Source organism: Bidens hawaiensis, unplaced genomic scaffold, assembly GCF_021521415.1.
Source record: "Bidens hawaiensis isolate Kalapana, Puna unplaced genomic scaffold, B.hawaiensis_p1.1 tig00025014_1, whole genome shotgun sequence".
Taxonomy (NCBI): Eukaryota; Viridiplantae; Streptophyta; class Magnoliopsida; order Asterales; family Asteraceae; genus Bidens; species Bidens hawaiensis.
This window is the reverse complement of record NW_027493977.1, coordinates 241,975-268,193: the sequence shown is the minus strand read 5'-3', so window position 1 is coordinate 268,193 and position 26,219 is coordinate 241,975. Positions and strand designations below refer to the sequence as shown.

The following is a 26,219-nucleotide window of genomic DNA, read 5'->3' as shown; positions in this document are numbered from 1 at the left end:
TTCAGGAACTATTCGACCCAACAACCATCACACTCTTTCCGATCCGTTCCGGTTCAACAAAAACCGTCACCAAAAGTCATTTCCGTGCCGGTCCACTTCGTTTGATCCGATCAACCACCAACCACAATCTCGATGTTGAAGGATTCAGCGGCACTTAAGATCCAGAAACTGTTCAGAGGATTTGCGGTGAGGAAGAGCGTGAAGAAGATCGATTCAATCAGAAATGAGGTTACCGAAATCGAACGACGGATTGAGGATACAGAAGTTGTTAATTTGATTCGTGGAGATGCCAAGGAAAGGTTGAGAGTGAATGAAACGTTAATGTCTAATTGGATTCGATTCGCGGTGTTGATTCCGGCGTTAGGGAGTTGAGGAAAGCGGTAACCAGGAAGGCGATTGCGTTACAGGAGAAGGTGGACTCAATTGGTCAGTGTGATCATCAAACCCTAGATATTGACAATGTGTGTACACATACGTCAGCTTCTAATTCTGTTGATGAGATTGTTAATCGTGAGGTGAATTGGAAGCCGTCGATCGAGTAGAGGCTGGCGGGTGTTACTGGTGAAGTGGAAGCCGTGGAAGCTGGTCCGGTTGTGAATTCGAGTGAAATTGAGGGGGAATATGATGATGTGCAGAAGCAGATTTATGGGAAGGAAAATCGAGAGATTCTGGACAATGTGGTGGATGATAATGAGATTGATGGCGGAGATATCTGAGAGGAACAAGATGCAGACGTGGATGATTAGCGCGTTAAGTAGGAGAGTGGAGCAGCTGGAGAAGGCTGAGAAGAAAAGAAAGAAGAAAGCTAATGTTCCTTTAAGGAGGAGAGATAAACATAGTTTATGCATTTGAGTTTAAGAAGGTTTATGAATAATAATAATAATAATAATAATATGACTATTTTGTTTCAGATTTGATGTTGTTGGTATCTGTATTTGGTTTCTTTGTATGGTTTGTTTTGAGATTGGATTATATAAAGACACGTTCTTTCTTTGATATTACATAAATATATTATATACTCAGTTTTGAACACTTTATATTTGAGCCATGAAAATGAGATCGGATGTAGTATAACTGAACCTGTATTGTCTTTGAATTTGAGACTGGAACTGTGTTTTTTCAAAAATAGATACCACACTAGAACTTGAATACAAAACTAATTTATCTGTCCCCTAAGGCCTAAATACATAGAATCAGTTTCACCATATTACACTAGAACTTGAATACATGAGTTTTATAACTTAATAATCTGATAGAAAACATTATATAACATCAAATGTAAATAATAACCAAAAAAAAGAAAAAAAAAACAGTCATCCCTCATAGATTATGCGCTTTGCCTCTCATAATCATAACTTCAACCAAAATCTACATTCTCCGAACTCAAGACCGGATGTAACTTAACATTACAACAAAATTACACATTTTTTTAAATATTTCAGAATTCCTTCAACAGTATATGCTAAAACTAAAGATCAATCATTCTCCTATAAGTTTTCATTTCAGGCAATGTCAGCACTGTGAGCGGTCCTATCTTGCTCATTCGTGTCCCAGAACCCTGCATGAGATGATCTTCTCCTGTTTTTCAAACCTTTACCTCTTTTCTTTTGACCTTTACGCCCTCTAAGTATCGCCATCATCACCAACCCAACACCCAAAACCGAAGACCCCCATAAAAATACCATCCAAAATCTAAAGTCAAGAAATGTTTGGTTCGATTCTGCAGTAAAATCCACAACAGATGAAGATGTGTTACTTGTCACATCATTAATTACATCAACTTGGTCAAACTTCCTGGACACGCTCTCTTCATCTTCATTGACCGTTTCCGGGTCTGGTGGGCCCAGGTAATTCGGGTCACCACATTTCCTCCTTTCATGATGCAACATAAGGGCTTCATTCAGGGTTTTTCCACATTCTATGCTTAGTAAGTCGCGTTGAAGAGTATCTACACTTGTTTGGTCAGCTTCCGACGGATCAGGCGGGTCGGGAAACTTGGCCCAGCAGTTGTTGACCACGTCAATGGTTCTCCAGTTTGCTTTGTCAAAGCTCCAGTTACCGACCTTGAACTCTAATCCGTAATGGAAAACCCGATAGTTAACACCAGGCTGAGGAGGATACCCGGGGTATATTAATATCTCGTGGCTTATAACATGGTGCAACTTCAGCTGCACAAAGAGTTCAGGAAAGTTAGAAACTCGAGCTGGAAATTTGGACCCGTTTATGTTAACGGATCAGTTTAAGGCTATAAATGCTGATATGTATAAGTGCATGAGAATTGGATTCACATGGAATCATTCATTAATCATCAACAAGATAAGAACAAGTAGATGAATTGTTGTTATAATTGATGATCAGTGAAGAAAATTACCTCTGCCGCACCAAAAGAATAACCATACATTTCACTAATCCAACCAGATTCATAGATATCTCCAGTTATATTTTTTCCATAATGAGCAATGTCAGCTCTCACTTCCTCTGTTTTATGCAGCCATAAGAGAGCAAACTTTCTAAGATCATCAATGTGCATTACTATCACACCACCAACTTTGTCGCATGCTTCAGGATGGCTTGTATGGAGTTTTGCCAGCTCATTATCACATCCAATAAGGTAGCTGACAGATATTTAAAAAAAAAATTAAAAATATCACAAATTTAATGGACAGGTCATCCAATATTTGTTCCATCTTGATCATCCTATCCTATTGTCAAATTTGAAGTATTGTGCACAAAGTAAAAGGTATGGGAGAATGCATATAATGAGATAAATATAAGACGTCTTACTCATAGGGGGTTGAAACCGGTCTGCCACGTGCTGCTTTGAACTCCCATGGTGTAATCGGTCCCCTCATTATCATATCAGCATCAAGAATTACAATATATTCTGCGTCAGTTTGGACGTGATTAAGCCAATGAAGCACTGCAGCAGGTTTATTTATAGCCGGATACCTAAAAATGCCATGCATACATAAACAACAGATTACAGTCTACTCAAAAAGAGGTGGCAAATTGTTGTGTTAGACGGGTGGGGTAACGGGTTAAACAAGTTATTTTTTTCAACATGTTGGGTATTATGCATAACAAATGTCGAAAAACTTCTATGGCTTTCGCTTAATTCACACATGATTAAAACTCAATTAAAAAGTCGACTTTAGTTTTAAAAGACAAGTCTTTTTTAGCATGAATGCAACTGAACTTGTAAATAATGGATCCTTTTTTGCCACACGTCCTAAACTAACAATGTGAACAGGTTTAAAGCACTAATATTTACCAATCGCCTGTTAATGGATGCCTGCTCATAGACGGAACATAATGCGTGGGAGCCAAGTCATGACCTTTATATCGTTTTAAATCTTCTTCCGTACAACTTAAAAGCCTAGTAATATTTCCCGGTTGTCCACTTAGCTTAAAACTGTGCATCAAACCAACTGTTTGCCAATCAAAATAGGGAGTACATTCTGTGGAGAAAAGCGTGTGGATCTTTGTATCTGGTTTTGCAGTTTCATCAACAACGGGTTCTTCATGCTGTGTTTCCATTATTTGCAGACTCTGAGGTGTCAAACCTTTCGGTCCAGTCATCTCATTAAAGTTTTTGCTTTTCAAGAAGCTCAAATATTTTGACCATTTTGGCTTGGGGCATCCAAAAGCTGCATGTTGTAACAAGAGACCTTGATTTAGAGTATTTATACACTCTAAATTTAACAAAAGTCCCTTCAGTTTGTATTGATCAGGTTCCATTGCTCTCAACTGCACAAATTATTAACGGTAAGTACATAGATTTGCATTAGAGGTTGCAAAACAGGCAAGTTAGCTAACGGGTCAAGTGGGAAATTTTTAAGCTATTTTGTTACTAATTAAGTTCACAATTTATTACCTCACGAGGAAAAGGCGGTTCAGGAAAAAGCCGCCCACAATCATAAACAATACCATCTTCATGGTGTTCTAATTTACTAAAAGACCAGTTTCCAACAGAAAATGGCAATCCATAATGCATAAGAATTGGTTCAACGCCCTCGCGTGAAATATATCCTGGGTAGATCATTAGGTTATCATTAATTTTGTGTCGAAGTCCAACCTGATAATAAACAATTTAACATAGCATTAGCTAAGAATTTATAAATAAATAGAGAAAATGCTGATATTTATAATGAGTTATATTAACTTGCCTCTGCTGCACCAAATGAGTACCCATACATCTCACTGATCCACCCCTTGCCATAAATATCACCGGTTATATTTGTGGCCCAATGGGCTGTGTCTTCTCTTACTTCCTCTGTTTTAGAAAGCCACATTGGTGCTAAGGCCCGAAGATCATCTATATGCATGGCTAAAAGCCCACCGACTTTATCACATAGTTCAGGTCTTTTAGTGTGCAATTTGGCAAGAATGTTATCGCATCCCACCAAGTACCTAATTGACAAAAAATTATTGTAAACATAAAAACTTCTGTTAAGAACAACTAAAAGATAAAAATCAAGATCATGAAAATGATTAATTTTAAACCCGTAATATGCAGCAACCGGTCTGCCTTTCTCTGCACCAATCTTCCATGGTAAAATTGGGCCTCTAATAATCATATCTGCATCTAGTATAACAACCCAATCAACATTTTGAGCATCTTTACTATGTTTGAGCCAGTGGACAACTCCTGCTGGTTTGTTGATTGCAGGGTACCTGCATTGAATAAACAGACATTTTATTTTAAAACTTTACTATAATACGCTCAATCCTATAACATTATTACCATTTTGTTCATTCATGCGCTTTTATATGATAAAAGCGCATGAATGAACAAAATGGTAATAATGTTAAATGCATGCAAAAACAATGCTAATAACTAGCACTTCAATAACTCTTTCATGCTTTTCTTAGAGGCAGTTTGCCATTGCGTATGGAAACTGATTTATCTGATTATTGTGTTTACAAGTTGCAAATATTCAGTTACTGATTATGATTATTCAATGGCATATAATCACTTTAAAAAAAACACCTAAACTGAAATAAACAATAAAATTAACAAAGCTATCTTCATCTAATTTTTCAACACTGATGATCACAATACCACATGCAACTATATTCATGATTGTAAAAATCGTGCCTAGGCGCCGATTAATCGCTACTTGGTACCCCTCCAAATCCAACGAACCGCCAATTAATTGCTATTTTGTCAGCATCGATCAAAATTGAAACTTTATGTATAAAATTGGTCAAATTGAAAATTTATGTGTACATTTCAAAAATTACATATAAAAATTCCAATCCGATTAATCCCTGTTAATCCTGACTAACCGCTAGTCGTTCGCCACCGGCCACTTAGTACCTAGCGAGCTCTACAACACTGAGTATATTTAAACAAAATTGCAAAATAAATAAATAAATAAATAAAAAATAAAAAAAAAGTACCAGTCACCAGTTCTAGGGTGTCTGCTCATAGAAGGCACTTCAAAAGTGGGAGCCAAATTCATTCCTCTATACTTCTTCTTCTCCTCATCAGTACAGCTCAGCAGCCGGGTAATCGGGCCAGGTTGACCCGCTTTCCGGAAGCTATGAACCAGCCCTACCGTCTGCCAGTCAAAGTAATTATTGCATTCAACTGAAAACAATGTGTGGATCCTGTACGGAGCTTCCCGACCCGACCCGACATTGATCAAACACAATACCACCACCACCAGTACGGCCAAAACCCCTGCCATCATTGATATTGAAATTGATCATACGGTGATTGGAGATCTGGATCGCATGACTTTTACAAGGTCAAAGGATGAGTTTGAATTGAAAATTGGCGTGTATGATTTGATTTGGGTTTCAACTGCTCTTGTATCATTGATGTGAGATAGATAACATGGAGTGATTATTATTGATTAATTATGAAGATTTGTGAGAAAGACGTGGAGAGTTGGCTCAATCAAAAGTCAAAGGGAAAGATGATGATTGATGGCATTGATTTGTAGATTGTAGAGGAAGAAATTAATGAAGCACATGATGTGTTACTGTTTACAATTGGGACGCTATTGATTAAAACCGGTTGTTAAAATTCGTGCGTTGCAGCAAGTATGTGAAGGTAACTAGGTCCGTATCATTTTGGTACTTTGGTTTGTTACGGTATCGGTTCGGTTCTTTTGTGTATGTAGAGTGAAAGAAAACCCAGATGTAACAGCGTGAGTGATGTAGATGTTAAAAAGTTATAGAGTTGTTTGTGTAACTTAGTAGAACTTGAAGGTTACCAACTTACCATACTAAAACGTGATGGTTAACATATATAAATAGGTGTGACACAAAACATGTCGGGTCGGATATTGGTCCAATAACCCACCTAGATTTTGTTTGAATAGAAGGCAAAGTTGCAAACCCAAGGATTCAAATCGAGAACCCCTAGGTTGTAAACATGGTGTCCAACCAGGAGACCAAAAGATCAAACCAGAGTCCTTTTGCTTGTTAATAGAGTGTCCAACCAAATGGTATAGGCGTCAAATTAGTTTTAAGACCATCACCAATACAATGCGTTTATCATGCATTTGGTGTGCATGAATGATGATTTGGAAGAGAGAGACAAGAGAGAGAAAGTGTTTAGCACTTGGCTAAGGATGAAGAGAGAAAGTGTTTGCGAGTGTAAAGATGTTAACGAAGAGAGGAAAGTTAAAATAGATGGTAAATATAGGGATGTGACAAAAATATTGTAAGAATTTTTAGCTAGCATTGAGTTTAGTCTAACAGAAAACGAATTTAATTTGTATTAAAATGAATTTGGAAAACTAAGATGGCATGGAATTCAAAACTTCGTCTTTAATATGCAATATATAATATAATATAATATACACCCATACATTATAATTACATATTATATTAGGAATAACCATTTCTACATGCTCATATGCCAACCAAATCAATACATGCATATAGGATATACATTTACTAGATTTTATCTTACGTATTACGGGGGTTGTTTTATATTTTTGTTTTTTAATATTTATTTTTTGGATTTTAATTTTCTTTATTATAAGAAAGTTAATAATATAATTAGGGTTTGATGATGAAAGGGTTTTACAAATAAATAATATGCTATAATGCGTTTAAAAGCTATCTGGGGTTGGTGACCCATGACTCGCGTATGTTTTACTATAAAATTGTTTCTTGATTGCAAATAATTTTTAAAAAAATCGGATATTAATTTTTAGTATATCCCTATTTTATAGGATTTTCATATCAAATATTTGGTACATTTATTTTTAATTCAATGAGATGTTATAACCTGTTTAAGAGCTATCTGGGTTTGACGAGACCCGTACCCGTAAATTCAGGTCAAATGCATGAGAAGACTCCATTTACAAATAAATCAATTTGATGGCTTTAGAGAATTTTGAAAGCAACTAGAGAGCTTTTAAAGTTTTGTAGCGATTTGTTTTATTTTTTTAATGTAGCTTTTATTTTAATTTAATACGTATATAGTAGTTTGTTACGTTAATTAAATTTATTTAACGTTAGATGTTATAATCCGTTTAAGAATTATTCGGGTTTGGTAAGACCCATATCAGCGAATTCGGGTCAAATGTATAAGAAGCCACCATTTAGGAATGAAACAATCTGGTGGTCTAAGAGGAGGTGGGGAGCAACCACATCACGACACATAGAATTTTTATGTTGACAATTATAGATAGATAGATTATTATAGATATGTAAAGTTTACTCCAAAGAAAGATGATATGATATATATGCTTAATACAATTTAAAAAACTAATTATATCCACTTAATTTCTTTCCAAGCAAAAAATTTATTGTAAGCTGATAGTTTTGCTTGCTTCTAATCTTATAATGAAGTATTTTTAAGTATCTTTCACATTAATACTATTTGAGTAATATAATAATTAATATCAAGTGGCTAAATCAATTAGAAGTCACCATTTAAAAATCAAGTAATCTGATGGCTTTTATAAAATGAGGGAGCGAGTACATCATGACACGTAGGATTTTAAAGTTTTCTTTTATATATATATTACTAGCTATAAAGTCCGTGTAACACACGAGATGATCTAAAATAATAAAGTTATAAATAAAGCAAATAAGTACACACTGTATATGAAAAATGATTACATCTATGCTTATATCTATACTATTTGTACACAAATTGATTTTATTTATATCAGAAAATGATTTTTCTTTTTTAAAAAATGAACTTTGTTAAAAATAATAGTAATAACGCAAGTTCAAAAACATGCCTGAGAACGGTCATCTATTGAAATTTTGATTCTCGGTATCACACACACACACACACACACACATATATATAATTAAAAGAATTTTGGTTATGAATCAATTTTCAAAAAGACTTTTCATACAATAATAGTTCTGAGCTACACCATGAAAATGATTTTTATAATTTTAAGGGGGCTTCTCGACTTTGTTATAATGACAACATACAAAAATAACACGTTAACATGGTCAATTTTGTGAATGTCTTGCTTCACTTGAGCATAAGTTTGTATGGCATGTTTCACACACTACATTTTAATCACCATTAAAAGAAAAGTCAATGCTGATACAAATGTTTCAAATTTGATAAAAGCTAGAATTATTGATAGGACTGGAGGTAGCCTGTCGAAAATGTTCGCCGTCTTTTCTTAAATTTTAATAGTCGTGAGAAAAATAGTCAATTAACCAAATCCCGAATCTTTTCATTATTTCCAAAAATGTTATTGAAAATAAATTCGAAACCTAAATCACGCTTAAAATTCGAACTTTCATTGGTTCGACATTTTCAAGTCAAAACTTTGAACCCATAACAAATTTGATAATAAATCTACTTGCATTCTCAAACTTTTAAAAATACTCATATTACCCCTTTTTGACCCGAAACAAATTTTGAGCCAAAATGTAGTTAACTTATACCACACAATCTATTTACCAACTTTGGACCTAACAATTAAATTTAAGTTTCACAAGAAACCTGAAACAGTTATTGATTTAAAAAACTGAGAAAGTGACTATGATAAACTTTATTACATATGAAAGTGAATGGCATATATTATTACATTTTAACATATATATAGTTTAGTAAATTAACTAAAAAAATAAATGGATAGATTTAAAGCATATATTTATAATTTATAAGAATATTTATTTTTATAAAAATGTATAGTATATATAATAAAATAGAGTTTAAAGGAAAATAAAGTAATCATGTTATAAATAGAGTGTAAAAGAAAAGTGAATAATTATTGATCTAACATAATTATTAGTTTGGGGAGAAAAAAATTATGAGATTTAACCACAAACTAACACATGTACACAATTATTTTACTTTATTAGAATAAAATAGATAGATGGATTATTAATATGTAAGAATGAAATAAAACTTGTAGTGTATTAGTAGATATTTTTTAATTTCCGATCCAAACAAGATATTATTGTCTATAAGAGTTTATATAAAAACAAAAAACGTAGCTCATGAAAACTGTTTTCACATATATGTTCAAGAACATGGAAATTTGAAAATTAAAAGCAAGAAATATTATGAGAAGGACAGAAACATGACAAAAGATGTAACGAATAGAGTTAAACATATATGTAAATGCATGCATGCTGAAGGGACTGGTTCTGAAAGAGGCTCTTAGACCACAAGAATGCCCCCGTAGCCCAGACCCACCATTGCAGGAACATTCGCGGTAGCCACTCGTAGAGATTACACCAAACACTTCTAGAAGCCTGCGGAAGTCATCCGCAAGCGGAAGAATACAAGTGGCACCGTTAGGCATATAGTTGATCATAACCAAAAGATTCCCTGATAGTGACGTTTACCTACATAGGTAGGAGCATGTGAAAGCTGGACCAATGAGAGGATGCCAACAAGGCACTCCCTAATGGTACTGCATATGGCCAACTTTTACACCTAATAAGAGATAACCACGGTCCACATGTTCCTTCAGGTGAATGGAATGTTCTTTTGATAGTGACAACCTAACCAATCATTCTCCTCACTCCCGGCTATTAATGCTCATACAATTAACAAAGAGGTGCACACATTCCATCAAATACACACTTATACTTCCTTGTACTTTCCTCGTCGGAAACGTACTGATTCTCACGTCGTAGGGTGTTTACGAGAAGAACCCCCCCCCCCATTTTGTCTTTCTCGTAACGAGCTCACGGTGATCTGTTTTGCAGGTGTCAATCTGAATTAAACTTGTGACAGCCAAAACAGTACCTTCGAAACCCTAACCTAGTCGAGACATAGGTTTGATCCCGATTGAGGGTCAAATCGGAGTTTCTTCACATGTAGTTCGAAATTATGTTCCATACAATAAAACGAATGGAAAAGTATAACTTTATTAGCAGGAACTTGATATGTAACATGTATTTCTATACTATCATTAAATATAACCTAAAATACACAAGTGTCAATACAATATATTGTTGTATAAGTGATGGACTATAAATGTGAACTTATTTTAAGACGACTGTAAGAGTTTTATATTGATGGTCATTCAGAAAAAGTCAACAACATTAAAATCGTAGTTTTGCAAATTCATTAGACGGCCCAGATTAAATGTTGATATTAAGAACAGTTAATAAAACAAAATATTAGCAACATTTAAAAAATTCTAAGAGAAACTGATTAACTAGAAGACCATTTTTCATTTATAAATAAGATTAAATGCTAGTAAAATCCAATTATACATCAACATCTCTTTCAGCCTCTTGATCATCTTCTTGGTTACTCGTTTTAGTTTTAAAAGATCTTTGGTTACTAAACAATCGACCGTACGTGTTCTCTGATCCTGATAACGACCGACGTCCATTGATCTCCCTGCGGTCCAGTTCTTCCAGTATCGCCTTTATGCTGTTCTCAAACCGCCTTCTGTATGTCGGGTACCTTGATATTGACTTAGTGATCCCTTGAAGTCTTTCACAAAAAAAAATAATAAAATAAAAGAAAAAAAAACATACAGTCATTAGCACAAAACTGACTTTAACGAAACATTAAACAAAGTAGTATTACCTTCGGGTTAATGCATCAAGCTCAGCCCGTCTAATCTCAGATTCTGGTGGCGGGCCAATATTCGAGTTTTTCAGCTTCTCAGCATCGCCACTCAACAGCACTAGTTTCCCCAAGTATTCTGCTTCTGACTCGGTCAGATTCAGAGCTTTAATCTGGTCTTTGATCACCAAAAGGGGATTCAAGAACCAGTCATAGAACCCGTCTTTTGGCCTGTTTGTGGTATTTATCTCCGTCACATTATCCTCTAGAGTATAATATCAAAACAAATGTTATAACAAAATATTTAATAATAAAAAAAATCGATAGTGTTTTTATTTACCTAGTAAAATGCCGGCGCTATTGGCATTTGCAGACCGTAAAAGTGTTTGGAAAAGACAATATGCGGGGAGACCGATACTAATCACTCTTCCACTAGCCTTCCCAGATTTTGCATCGTCAATCTCTTTAACGGTTATTAATCCTTCTAAAACCATAAATTCACCTTGACGACGACATTCTTGAAATAAACTATCAAGCAACTACACCGTTTATCGGATCAAGTTTAGCAAATTATATTCATATATCATATATATAAGAGGTGGAAAATAGGCGGGTTAGGTAACTCGTCAAAACAAGGTAATTTTTATAAATAAGTATTACTAAGAATATTTTATCCCCGGCCAATGCATTTGACTGGTTTCCATTTTTGTAAAGTTTAAACTTTTACCCGTTTGAATCGTAGAAGATAAAATACGACCTATAAAGCAAAGGGTTTGAGTGACTAACCACCAATGGTTTCAACTCGACCATGGGGGCAGTGAAAGAACTGGACCGAGATGGTGGGTTTTTGAAGGAAGCAGGTCTTGAGACCGAAGGTGTAGTTGAACCGGATTGCGCGCCCGCATTACTTCGGTACTTAGGTCTGTTCATGTGGAAAATATTAGCCATGAAGACAAAGGTTAATTGAAAAACTTTTAAGCTATAAACTTATAATATTAGAGAGCAGGGCTGCAGGGGTTTTTACCTTGGAAAGCAAGATCCTTCAGGCATGTCGAGAATATCATTGCTGTATTCATCATAGATCGACAATGCAGCTACAATATAGCAAATCCCGAAATAGAAAGACGACTCCTGTTACAGTTTGACTTTTAATGTCAAATCTATTACTTTTCATATTCAAAATTGATATCAGACTTGCTACATTTTCGACATTCACTTTCTAAATTTAAAGAATTTGAAGTTATCATGAAAACCGTAAGAGTTCTTGGATTTGAAGTTTAAAAGACAGTTTGTTTGACTTTGGAAGTCAACTGATAAAAGATGTATTTGACCTGATAGGCAACAACAGCTGCATAAAAACCAAGAATAATGCCAGCCAACATGGACCCTAACAAAGCTCCAGCAACAGCAAAAGGCCACAACAAGATTGCAAGACCTGCAAATGGCACACAAATAGTTTCCAAAAACGGGCCTTCTCGTCCTATACAATCATGAAACAAACGGTGCCACCCTTTTAGCAGCATAACCGGGCTTTTTAGGGCTGCAATAACTGTGATCACCGGAAAGTCAATCGCAAACCCTAGAAGCCCAACAATAATCGCTACAGGAACATAAACCACCCTGCAACACCAGCACAAAATAAGCTCTTTTTGTTTAACACTGAGTTGAGCTTAAACGACTCATTTTTCAAACTTTGAAAAGCAAAACATTTCAAACCTGATTTCAATTCTACCCCCGGGAGGGTCTTGTTTCCGGAGATCATCCGTCATTGAGAAGTATGAATATAAGCACACATCCATCAAGTCCCTAACAAATGTCATACTCCACTTGATTGTATCCCAAGTCCCGTCCTGACAACCGCATTACATAACATTCAGTAGAGACAATAATATAGTTAACTTTTAATAAGCTGAATAAACTAATAAGTTAATAAAGCATCCGGTTATCAGCTTACTGTGTTATGGTAACACAGTAAGCTGATAACCTCTCAAATAAGCAATCCTAACACAATCATGGCCAATTTTTCCTCACTTACTATAACACAATGGCGAAACTTATCAGTTTTTCCTTCACCGACAGCTTTAACAGTACCAAAAACCGGTCCAAGAAAGCCATAAGCTAAGCCACCAATAATGCTACCCACAACAACACAAACGGGCCATAAAACAAGTGGTAGCGCAACCAATACACACATCACCAGTTTCATCACCGGCCCAAATCGTTTCGCACTGCAGCATCATTCAAAACAATAACATAAAATCATCACATATTTACATATACATAGATAGCAAAATAAAAAATAAAATAATAATAATAAACAAGAGGAGTGGAGTAGTACCTTAATATGCAAAAATAAGTCCAGACAGCATGTGGTGGCCAGAGCCCTAAAACAATAGCAGAATTGCCAACTGTCATAATCACACAAACTATTGGGGCAACAATGGCACCTGAAATTAAACATATTAATTAGGTTAAATTATTATAAGTATTAAGCAGAAAATAGTAATAGTAATAATAAAAAGGTGACCTTTGAGAAGACCAAGGATAAGAAGACCAAGGAAGTAAGGTAAGAAGCATATGAAGTTCCATAGATGCAGCAGAAACCCTTGTGGAGGTTCCATGACAAACTACTTGTTTAAAAACTCGGGATCATCTCCCGAATGTTACTACAAATTATTATTATTAGCGTTTTGCTATGGATTCCAAGTGTAAAGTATTATTAATGGAATCATATAAATATAAATTGATTGAAAAAAGCGGAATTTCATGGAAACGGGGGAGCCCACCGCGTTATATCTTTTTTAAACTTTATTTTATGCGAACACTTTATTTTAATCGTGCGTTGCAAAAGGGTGATTGTCAACAAGAGGCATGGTGTTGGGTGGCACAAATTGGATGCTGTGTGTCATTAGTTTTGTTTTGAAACCTCATCCCATATAATCATGAATTGCAAATTAGTACACTTTGATTGGATTAGATGAAAGATATACTTAAATACCGAAACGATTATAAAACATGACAAGAAATGTCAAGCAATTCAAGCTATTTGAAATTCAACGAACAATGTTGTTTATTATAATCATCAATTTCGATGTCCAAATTATGATATCAAATCGACCTTATACTTTTGGATGAAGAATATTAGCAAAATGTCAAGTTTAGAATGAGAAAAAATGGTGTAAGCTTAATTTTGTAATTTATTTTTATAGATTGGTATCAAGTTTCGGGGTTAGAAGATTGCACTTTCTTTCCTTTCATTGTATGTTTGAGCTTCTTGCTATTTGTAATTTGTCCGTTTTCAATTTTTTAATAATATGGGCCTTCCAGAATTTTTTTTATTGTTTTTGCACTTTAAGATTATCAGTATCTGATAAAGAAAAATTTTAGATTTTTTAGATGAGTTAAATCGTATTTTTATAAAATTATAGAAGTTTAAAATAAATATTAAACTTAATTGATGGAAAATGGCCATTTAAAACAAAATTTTATGGTTTTGTTTTCTTTTTTTTCTACATTTAAAACAAACTTTGTTCTTTTTAACTTTACTTTATAGGTTGTTTGACAAATGGGTCATTCGTACAAGTGGTTTAGCAAGTCTTGTTGAGTCCTTTAGTGGCTACTCAACCTGACTACGAACTAGTGCGTAAATTGAAGCTCTTTAGTTAAATAATCCCTGCAGGCCAAGCTTCATATACCAAACTACATGGGCTTCATGACATTCCCGTAATGTCTCCGGTCCACATCAGCCCTCGTGGGATAGTATAGAAGATTGTCGGATGCCTTAATAGTGTAATGTACATTATGTACATCCTTAGGCAATTCCAACATAGACCATGAGTATGAGAGGTATTTGTTTTATAAGGAATAACACAACTCAAATACCATCAACGCGCTTTAGGCATAATGGTTGCGGATGAGAGGAGAACTTCATAATTAAGCATGTTTTTTTTGGGATTAGTATTGGATATATGAACTGTTGAAAAAGTTTCCATTTAGGCAACAATAAATAAATTTGTGAGTTCCTTACAAGCAAAGCTGGAAATATTTATAGTGCAAGAAGTTGAATGATAGATGTATTGTGTGATCGATGGTTTATATGATAAAGTAGGTTATCTAAGTATTCACAAATGATTTAGTAACCAAGTAAAGTCTAATAATTTGCTGGAATTTACTCTTATGGTATATTGTCGAGCCATTTACACTTTTGTAATTATCGGTTTGAGTTAAACAAATCCATCTCTGATTAAGGTCTAAGTTCCTATAGAAGATCAATATCCTATTCAAGATTATAAGCTTGCTAAAATTAGATACAAGATGATAAGCTTGTACGTATTCTATAAAGTATTGACTCGTTTATCTTAAATATGATTGAAAAAGCAGAAGATCTTAAGATCAAGATATTAGCAACAATATTGTCACTTGTCACAAATACTATACAACTATCCATGGATCAGGTAAACTATAATATGATATCAAAAATTTTTGTCCTGGGCCTAAATATATTGTGACAAATGCATTAGAAAATCATAATTTATAATTAGAAGACATGTTTTTGTTATTATTGAACTACATTATGTGATCATCATATGGTATGGCTACAAAAATCACATGACAGAATCATAGTGTATATTTAGTTGTTTTGTTAATGATATTCCATTTGTATGGAATTATTTAATGAATGTGCTAAATTGACTGTTCACATATAATCGATCATATGTGATAACTATATAAATATAATATTGTTACTAAGGTGTACAATGTATAAAAATCAACTAATTAGTTTCAGATTTAAAAAATAAGCTAAGTTGTTTACCAGATATTATTAGAAAAAAGCAAGTATATCTTAAAAAAGATTATAAAAAGGGGAAATGTTTGTGTTTAAATATGCCTGCCAACCTTTTATGATTCCGGTGTTAAATCTAGCTCGGATTTACTTTCTATGACTTTTTTTTCTATAGTTTATCTCAAATTAATTTGAATCTAAAATCAGTGATGTCCCACCACTTGTGGTATGGTGGTAAAAACGTTGGTGCTATCTAGCAAAGATTAGGATTTAAGCCTCACAAGAGGCAAAAAAAATGAAAAATAAAAATTAGTTGTTAAAAAAATGGAATCAATGACCAGCAATCTAGCACTTCCTAAAATGTTATTTTATAAATTAGTAATATAAAAGTTAGTTTTGATAAATAGTTTAGTATAGTTAATTAAAAGAGTCAAGCCGAGCCAAACTTGAACTCGTTTCTTTTAGTTAACAAGAGCTCGAACTCAACTCGTTTATTATTTGATGACCATGTACCCTCTTATTTTGCCCTTTTACAAGGCCCAACACCAAACCATATAAGTTAGATCTGTTAATGAGCATTTTAGTCATTTACCCCATGTGTTTGCCACTATGCCCTTCTTTTACAAGGGCCCAACACCAACCCCAGTCTTTTTGGGTGCTATATAAGCACCTCCAACCATATTACCACTTGTCTCCCTATTGGAAAGAAAACCAGTTAAAGATGATAAAGTTGAAGTCAAAGAGATTCCAAAGGAGCCTTTCCAAGTTTCGCATTGGCGGTGGCGGTAGCAATGGAGACAAGGAGTGTGGCAACACCATCACCGGAGAAATCAAATGGGAATTAAGACCCGGTGGGATGCTTGTTCAAAAGAGAGACATTGATGGCCAAAAAGAAGGATTTATCATGGTTAGAGTTGCAAATGGTTCCCAATGGCATGACATATCCATCCAAGCAACTTCAACATTTGGTACGCCCACTCGATAAACGACATCATGGTCTTACCTTATACCATTATTTATGTCAAAAAATTTGACAACTCAATGTTTTTGTGAATATCATTCATGTTGATTTTTGCTATGCTTGAGTTTTTTCTAAGAACATTTGGTTTGAAACAGGAGAATTGAAGATGTTGTTATCAATAGTGACTGGCATGGAGCCAAAGGAGCAAAGGGTATTGTTTAAGGGAAAAGAGAGGGAGGATGTGGAGCATCTACACATGGTTGGAGTTGGAGACAAAGACAAGGTTGTAGTGTTGGAAGATCCAGCCATCAAAGAGAAGAAACTACATGGGTTATTAGCTACCACAAATGACATTGGAGCTTCTAATCATGCAATTAGTGTATGATAACACTAATTGATCAAGAAACAAAAAAAATCCTAATTTATTTATGGATTTACTTTGTTTGAGTAATCCTAAAAATGGTGGATCTTGATACTATGTTGATCAATGTTGTTTTTGGTATTCGTTTGGTCGACCTAAATCTAGATTAGTTGTAACGTTTTCGCGTTATTATGGCTTTCCCGTGTAAGAGTTTAGTATTAATATTAACATCATTTGAGTATTTTATAAGGTTGTCAAAAAAATCCATTATTGAATACAAATCAACTAAACTTATAAAATAATATTGTAAGATATAAATCTTTAGATTTTAAACAATTCCTTAAAGTTATATATATATATATATACATGCAGATTAGTTTGTAACAATCATGACCAAAAGCAAGTGAAGATGTTCCTTTGCAATTCACTCCTATATGCATTTGTTTCTATATATGATTTAACAAATAATAAAATAGTTATATGAAATGACATAAACTAGCATATAAAATGAGAAATTAAGGGGAAATGTGCACTCATTCATAGGGCAAGAAATATTGGAAATGAAATGAGGAGTCTTAAAAATGAATCTACTTTTGAGTAGTCCCAAGTTGTACAAACTATTAATTACATAAAGCTCCGTTACGCATGCTTCCTCTAAAGCTCCAACAAAGGCACATAATTCTAAGTATACATTATTATTATATGATATTACTTTAAAAAAATAAATAAACATATTAGATAACAAAGCTTTCTTTGAGTGGTTTCTAGATCGAAGAATACGAGAGTAAATTGAGATAATTTATGTAAATTTGAAGTTTTTAATCGTGTAAGTTAACTTTATTGTTTGTTCGGTTCTAGCCTTTTCCTAGTCAGCTGACGTTTATATAATGCTACCTTTCATTCAAAAAAGTATATCTATAAATCATAATAATAATATTGTAATTAACAAAATATATTAACTATTTTCTGTTATATGTGGAACGACATGACATAACTGTTTAATTTAATAATATATATACAGGGAGATGCTCATTTATACCAAGAAATAAGGCTTTCTTTTCAAGCAAAATTCTTGTAAAGAATGATGATGTCTTTTTGTACAACCTCAAATAAGAAGCAAAAAACCAAATGTTGATGTTTCCCACTTTTGAGAGTGGGGCTATGACTACATTCCTCGTTTAAAAATGGTAGGTACAAACGTGCAATTCCCTCATTCCTTGTGTAGATTTGTTTTTAAGGTTTTTATCTTTTATGGTGTTTTACAAAATAGGTCATGGGGTTTTAAGTTTAACCTTTTTAAATAAATAGTTGATTATATCAATGATGCAAGTGTAGTAAGCCTAGATGGTCATACAACCATCCAAAAACCAAACTCAATAGCACAAACAAGTTAGAAACAAGGTTTGGGAGCTAGAGATGAGACGGAGAACATTGTTTAATAATATAGACGTGTATTATATAGCTCAAATGTTTAATATAATATATGTTATTGCAATTAAAAATTTTATTTTCTTAAAGTTTCGAACGCCTCTGACAAAGCCGCCCATCAACCGTGGTTCCATCCGTAGCGTTGGAGATCTTGAGCACCTACGAACAATCTTTTGACTTTCTTTTTTATTGCAAAACAAATAAACTGTATGCTGATATGTATATTGTAGCATTGAAAGTGAGGAGCTCTACTTAGCTTGCTGGCTGCATTGGAATTGATTGATGAAGAGTGAGGTTACCGTAGAGCTGGTGGCTCTAATATAAAACCAAAGCCCAACAACGCTTAGATAGAGTTTATCATAGAGCAGGTAAAGCCAACGCCATATGAGTGGCTTGAAAATCTAAACCGTGACCTAGAATTAAATTTCAGTGCCAAACTTATATTATATACTAAAGCATTTTATTCTTGATTCTTTAACATCTATAAATATAAAACACACCCACGAAAGCTGACTTGTTGTAGCATTTGCTTTTTAGGATAAGCGTAATAAGTGTCGTAAAAGGCATCATGTGGCTATCTGACACAAACAGCATTTGGTACAAGAAACTCTAATAGACATAACCTAATTCAAGTTTACTGTACATTTGCTACAAAAGGCTTAAGACTTTCGTTGTGATGGTCAATAAAGAGGCTCTGTTTTTTTGTTTTTTGTTTTTATTTATATCCATTATCCAATTGTTGGTCGCACCATAGTTCAAGGGTATCACAAAGTGTACACAAGGAAAAAAGTGGGTGAGTAGACGAAAATGGTAGTTTACTAGTTAGTCTATTTACAAGTCTATTTGCCATCACCATATAAATGCAACCTATAAGATTTGTGGGTCCGTAGGCTGTAGAGTATCACTTACATTGGGAATCAAAGTGATTACCGATTACATCTTTGGTTTATTTTACCACTTACAAAAAAAATCTCTATGATCATACTGAAATCCTTTTCAAAATTCCCCAAAATCGTTTGAGAAATTTAAATGTGAAATTCTGGTCTTGGTGTTTTTCACCAACACACACCATAAGCCAGTCGCCAATGGCTTGCGATGAAACGGAGCGCCCCACACACATAACACATGGACTTAGTGAAAGGTGTAGTTATTGAAATTGGATTTGTTCATTATAATTGAGGCTTTCAGTAAATGGTTGATCACTACGGGCTTTATTTTAGTTTGAGGGAATTGCGGTTTTCGTCCCTATGGTTTGTTCAAATATGCAGTTTTAGTCCAATAGTTTTAAATTTATGATTTTCGTTCCTGTGGTTTCATTTCACTTGCAGTTAAACCCAAATTCACTAATTTGTTAAGTCTAGTTGTTAAACCCATTAGCGTGCCCTTCATGTGAAGGGTAGTTTTGTCCTCTCCCCTCTAAATACACCCTAGCCCCTCATGTGAAGGGCTTACGAGTTAGGACCGGGGTTTATTTGGGGAGAAAAAAAAACAAAATTGCCCCTCACATGAGAGACACGCTAATGGGTTTAACGACTAGACTTAACAGAGTTAATGAATTCGAGTTTAATTGCAAGTGAAATGAAGCCACAAGGACGAAAATCGCAAATTTGAAACTATTCGACTAAAATCGTAGATTTGGACAAACCACAGGGACGAAAACCGTGGTCTACTCTTTTAGTTACAATCAGATGTGGGTATTTCTCACTTACTAGTGGCGAAATAAGACGTGTAAGTTGTTTTTTGAAGAATGTAGGCAGATATGTCATGTAATTATTATTTCGTCACTAGGAGTGGCGAATTAACTATTATTTACTAGAAGTTGTAAATTAACCCAACACCCTAGTGTCAATCAACATCTATTCCCACTTACAAGGTTAGGGTGTTGGATTAATTCACACTTCATTATAAAGAATTAGTTAATTCGCCACTTCTAATGACGAAATAACATATTCTACCGCATTTTCTTGCATTCTCTTACAAGCAACTTCACATTTTATTTCTCACTAGTACGTGATAAAGGCTCTCTAGTAAAACCCACAGTGACCAACCCTTTGAAAAAACCCTGATCATCAAAAAAGATATTCCTGGAAGTGTGAAATTATCTCCTCAATAGATGGTTGTTTATACTTTAAATCCGTTACTTTGTCCGCCTATTTTGGAAAAAAAGTTGACTTTTGTTTCCATCTCATCCGAGTCAGAAATCCAATTGCCACCGATATGACGTTGATTCTTCCTTTGGATACGTCATTATTAAAAGAATTATTCGTCTCACTTTATTTTTTTCTTTAATACAGTATTATATAAAACAAAAACAGTCTTAACAAGAACATTATAAATAGTTAAATACAATAGAGTTATAGAATGTTCTTGACTCGATCCTAAAACATTACCTTTTCGATTCCTACTCCTACACCACAAGAACGAGAATCCTTGTCTTATGTTTTAAATCCAAATTTGGCGTGTTATCTAATTCCATCAACGTTTTCTTCAGCTCCAATCGATTTTCTTTCACCACACCATACCATGATCTTCCCTCTCTAGTCTCTACTATAACGATCTAAATATTTATTTTATATGTCACAAAGTTTTTCTAGCTTTCTTAAAAAATAAAACATATTTAACTAATTTATTAAAGCAAAACCATTTTGTCCACATGGCATCATTCTGGGTGTCCACCTAGATGTCTCTTCGATATATTAGCCGTACACAACATTTCGGTAAAATTTTTATTCTACAGTAATGGTCAATTCTCATATATTATTTGTTACTTGCATTGTTATTTAATTTTCTTTTCACTTTATTGTTTGTATTATTTTTTATTTTAATCTGATTTTCCTATAAACTATATAGATTCTATATCAAACTTCAAGATTCAATGGACATGTTGAAGTGTTTGAGATATACTCTTCTTCCCTCAAAGTTATCGAGTAAGACATCGATTTATCAATAAGATCAATTTTTTTGATTGCATGATGCACTCCCCTGAAAAACATCGGCGCGCGTGTAAACGAGGTGCTCTACCAACTGAGCTACAGCCCTTAGTGCTTGTAATACATATTTTATTATGTAGATAATTTCTTGTCAAGATGACTATTCCATGATCCAAGATCATATTGATCGGTATTGCTTCTAAGTAATATGATATTTATAATCCATCGACGGGAGGAGTCCCTTTTGGTTTTCTTTGTGAAGATAAATGACCTACTTAACTCAGCGGTTAGAGTATTGCTTTCATACGGCGGGAGTCATTGGTTCAAATCCAATAGTAGGTAGAACTTATTAGATACCGCGGTCAATGGTATCTAATAAGTTTTTATACCCATTTGATTTTAGTAATATTTTTTTTTATCTTTTCTATTCTATTTCTTTTTCGTTACATAAAAATATGATTTTGCTTGATTGTATTTAATCGACAGAATCAAGTCAAACAAAATAACCAAATATAGGGTGTATAAATTGATGATTATTCGGACACACCGACTGGTTATGAAATGGCGTTGATAGCCTATACTCGTGTCCTAGCCCGTCGTAGAGCTAGATTTGCCTCAATTGTTTGTCTCTTTCCTTCAGCTTTTCTCAAAGCATCTTCCGCTATTTCAAGAGTTTGCTGAGCTTCTTGTGGATCGATGTCACTACTTTTCTCTGCATCATTTACTAAAACAGTGATTTCATTATTACCTATTCTAGCAAAACCGCCCATCAGAGCCATCGTTAGCCATTGGTCGTTAAGGCGTATTCTCAAAATACCTATATCTACTGCTGTGGCAATAGGAGCGTGATTTGGTAATACGCCAATTTGTCCACTATTAGTAGATAAAATGATTTCTTTCACTTCTGAATCCCAAACAATTCGATTAGGGGTCAGTACACAAAGATTTAAGGTCATTTCTTCAAATTGCTCTCCGTTTCTAAGTTGATAGCCTTCGCCGTAGCTTCATCAATGTTACCTACCAAATAAAAGGCCTGTTCGGGAAGACCATCTAATTCTCCGGAAAGGATTAATTGAAAGCCTTTAATTGTTTCTGCTAAACCAACATATTTTCCCGGAGAACCCGTAAAGACTTCTGCTACGAAAAACGGTTGTGATAAGAAACGCTCAATTTTTCGCGCTCTTGCTACGGTTAAACGATCTTCTTCGGATAATATGATTGATTTATTTCGTTATTGGAATTATCCTGGTAATTATTCCGGTTACATCCATTAATAATTTTTACTAAATTGCTTTTTAATAATTCTGTATATTTAACATTATTGATCTTTAATAATTTCAATTACCGGCGACTCAACTTGCTAGATTGGCTAATAGCATGGATGGAGTATTTGATTAAAAATAGGTTGATTGTGTTTGTTTTGGTCATTACGAATGCATTTTAGTTATTAATTTACGATTATTTATCATTTTATCGAGGTTACACTATTCATGTAAATTAATTCATTTTTATATGAATAATCTATATTTTTTTTTGTGTTAGCATATGTGAATCTTATATTAAAAGTCTTGGAAATAATTTCGTTAAAGAAAAAAAAAAACTAATAGTAAATTATTTACTTAGTGAATTTTCAAAAAAATGGAAAGTTTTTTTTTTTTTGAATTTTGAATTCTAAAAGAAGATATAATACATTTGTCTATGGAAAGATTTGACCATGTTTAATGGCTAAGTATTAAAATAAACTGTTTTACGTTTATTTGAACAATGTCAACAAACTTTACATATTTTATATTTGGCCAATTTTTAATTAGGCATAAATGTCAAAATTAATGTCAGTAACAAATTAACCATTTGATTTTAATTTGACCAATTAAATGTTTTAATACTCTCCATAAAACTCTCCATAATTTTATATTTGACCAATTAAATGTTTTAATGCTCTCCATAATTTTAAACCATTTCAAAAGCTTTCCATAATATTTTGAAGTTTTCAAATTAACCGATCTGATTTTAATTTTTGTAATTATTTCTAAATTAATTAGTCAAATTATTAGAATTAATTAGTAAAATTAGAACCGATTTGATTTTAATATTTGTGATTTGGCATTAACTTTTACAATTATCTCTATATTATTTAGTAAAAATATTAGAACACAAGTTTATTATTTTGATATTTTTTTATTATTCATAAAATTAAACCATAACCTTTGATTTAATATATCTGTATCTAACTAAAAAGTTTAATTAAATTTTTATAATAAGAAAATGTAAATTTATAAATTTCGTTTTTTTATAATACCCTTAATTTATGCTCAATATTTATAGCATATTTAAAATCATTTCAAATTAGAAAGTTGACCAATCTTTCAACAAACTTTTAAAGGTTTAAATACTTTCCATAATTTTAAACTCATTTCAAATCTTTTTATAATTTTTTGAAGTTTTTTTCAAATTAACCGATTTGATTTTAGTTTTTATAATTATTTCTAAATTAATTAGTCCAATTATACCATAAAACTATTGAAAAAGTTTAAACACTAACCGAATAAACGACCCACAGTGAGAACTCCAAGAAAAATTAAGGTTTTAATTTTAACCCCAATTTACACGTGGTTCTGCAATACCAGACTAATTACGTCATTTATCACGGCACCGTTATTACTATTTAAACACTCCCATACACCCATTAATCTCACCCCTTCACAATCTTTTCCTAACAGCATTTTTGACGCTTCAGGCCTGACTTAAAGATCCCCAACGGGCTAAAACGTTTCCGAAAATGGCCAACACATTTCTTCCATTAATCCTCTTGCTTTCTTCACTAGCCATTGCCATTTGCCACTTCATCACCACCAAATCAAACCCCCCACTTCGTCGTAAACGAAGTTCACCGGAGCATCAACGCCTCACGGAGAAACTTGGGTTACCTCTCCTGCGCCACTGGCAACCCCATTGACGACTGCTGGCGGTGTGATCCCAATTGGGAAACTAACCGCCAACGGTTAGCTGACTGCGCTATCGGGTTTGGAAAGAATGCGATCGGCGGGAGAAATGGGCGAATATACGTCGTTACCGATCCCGGGAATGATAATCCGGTTAACCCGGTACCCGGGACACTTAGATATGCGGTTATTCAAGATGAACCGTTATGGATCATATTTAAACGTGACATGGTTATACAATTACGTCAAGAACTTGTTATGAACTCGTTTAAAACCATAGATGGAAGAGGTGTTAATGTTCATATTGCTAATGGTCCATGCATCACAATTCATGATGCTACTAATATTATCATACATGGCATTCACATACATGATTGTCAGCAGGCTGGAAATGGTATTATTAGGAACTCACCACATCATGCAGGGCACTGGGATCAATCCAACGGTGACGGGATCTCCATTCTCGTGAGCAAACACGTGTGGATCGATCATTGCTCGTTGTCGAATTGTCATGACGGGCTCATTGATGTCATACATGGGTCCACTGCGATCACGATATCTAACAATTACATGACTCATCATGATAAAGTCATGTTGTTGGGACATAGTGATAGTTATACACAAGATAAAGATATGCAAGTCACCATTGCTTTTAACCATTTTGGTGAAGGTCTTGTTCAAAGAATGCCAAGGTAATAGTCTACAATTAAGTTACTTAATTAATTAACCACTTGGTAGTTAAGTTTTTGACTTTTGAATGTGAAATTATCTTGCAGATGTAGACATGGGTATTTCCATGTGGTTAATAATGATTATACTCATTGGGAGATGTATGCAATTGGAGGTAGTGCATCTCCTACCATCTATAGCCAAGGCAATAGATTTTTGGCACCTAATACAAGATTTGACAAGGAGGTATGCAAGCATGCATGCATATAAGTGAGTTTTGTTTACAAGTGTTGTAGAATTTTGACGCGGATGAATGTATATGTATAGGTAACAAAGCATGAAAACGCACCCGAAAGTGAATGGAAGAACTGGAATTGGAGATTGGAAGGGGACTTGATGTTAAATGGTGCGTATTTCAGGGAATCTGGTAGAGGTGCTGCTTCATCGTTTGCAAGAGCTTCAAGTTTAAGTGGCAGGCCATCGACGCTAGTTGGGGCCATGACGCAGAGCGCCGGTGCACTCGTTTGCAGAAAAGGGTCTCATTGTTGATCATGGATTATGGCTTAAAACATATATCAGACAGTATTACATTTTGAGTTTCTTGGATGTCCTATCTTGCATGTTGTTCTTGCTTTCACTAAGAAGTCAACCTTTGTGCTTGGTTGCATATGAATTAGGATGAGTTAATTCATATGGATTGAGAAATTAAGTGCATAAGAGTTGACCATTTGAATATCTGTCGTTTAGGAAAAATATAAGATCAATCCAAAAATATAAGTAGCATAGATGTGTTAAACGGATCATGTTTGAGAGTTGACGTAAACATGAAAAATCATGCCAGTCAATAAACTTATACACAACGCAAGCTTTCTCAAGTTGACATGAACACGACCTTTTAAACCTGAAAAATTGTTTTAATTTATTTTTCTCGCACCTTAGAGATAAAAGAAACTTTCACAAAAATACTAATATGTGTATAAAACATTTATGCTTAGAGTGGCTCGCCTTGTTAAAGTTACGAAGGAAAGCAATTTTTTAGAATTAAAAAATAATAATAAACAGGTCTAGTCACAAATAAAAAATTTGACAAGTTAGCTTGAACACAACTCATTTAGCTAAATGGACTCGCATATTCAAACAAAAACCGACCCATTTAAGGCCTCATGTTATAAC

At 34.0% G+C, this 26,219-nt stretch overlaps 3 protein-coding genes and 1 pseudogene across 4 annotated transcripts; 2 read left to right on the top strand and 2 right to left on the bottom strand.

Moving 5' to 3' along the window:
• Positions 1-1,464: 1,464 nt before the first annotated feature.
• On the bottom strand, positions 1,465-5,696 carry LOC143570648 (peptidyl serine alpha-galactosyltransferase-like). Its single transcript, XM_077056249.1, has 8 exons — positions 5,404-5,696; positions 4,504-4,674; positions 4,167-4,410; positions 3,875-4,075; positions 3,272-3,747; positions 2,785-2,949; positions 2,372-2,615; positions 1,465-2,168 (listed from the first exon to the last, which is right to left on the bottom strand). Exons 1-8 carry the CDS (start codon positions 5,694-5,696, stop codon positions 1,503-1,505), a joined length of 2,460 nt encoding a protein of 819 aa, XP_076912364.1. The 3' UTR covers positions 1,465-1,502.
• A 4,885-nt stretch (positions 5,697-10,581) lies between these two features.
• Positions 10,582-13,593, bottom strand: LOC143570640 (putative membrane protein At3g27390). Of its 2 annotated transcripts, none has more exons than XM_077056240.1 (10): positions 13,500-13,593; positions 13,311-13,419; positions 13,008-13,200; positions 12,689-12,822; positions 12,304-12,592; positions 11,997-12,103; positions 11,759-11,894; positions 11,313-11,511; positions 10,994-11,237; positions 10,582-10,897 (listed from the first exon to the last, which is right to left on the bottom strand). In XM_077056240.1, the coding sequence occupies exons 1-10, from the start codon at positions 13,591-13,593 to the stop codon at positions 10,666-10,668; spliced, it is 1,737 nt and encodes a 578-aa protein (XP_076912355.1). In that variant the 3' UTR covers positions 10,582-10,665. The 2 variants fall into 2 exon arrangements, with proteins under 2 accessions (XP_076912355.1, XP_076912356.1); XM_077056241.1 differs by having other exon boundaries at positions 10,826-10,889.
• A 2,883-nt stretch (positions 13,594-16,476) lies between these two features.
• LOC143570638 (BAG family molecular chaperone regulator 2-like) lies at positions 16,477-17,241 on the top strand. The gene is made up of 2 exons (XM_077056239.1): positions 16,477-16,723; positions 16,872-17,241. Exons 1-2 carry the CDS (start codon positions 16,477-16,479, stop codon positions 17,099-17,101), a joined length of 477 nt encoding a protein of 158 aa, XP_076912354.1. The 3' UTR covers positions 17,102-17,241.
• A 6,973-nt stretch (positions 17,242-24,214) lies between these two features.
• LOC143570637 (pectate lyase-like) lies at positions 24,215-25,812 on the top strand (annotated as a pseudogene).
• Positions 25,813-26,219: the final 407 nt, after the last annotated feature.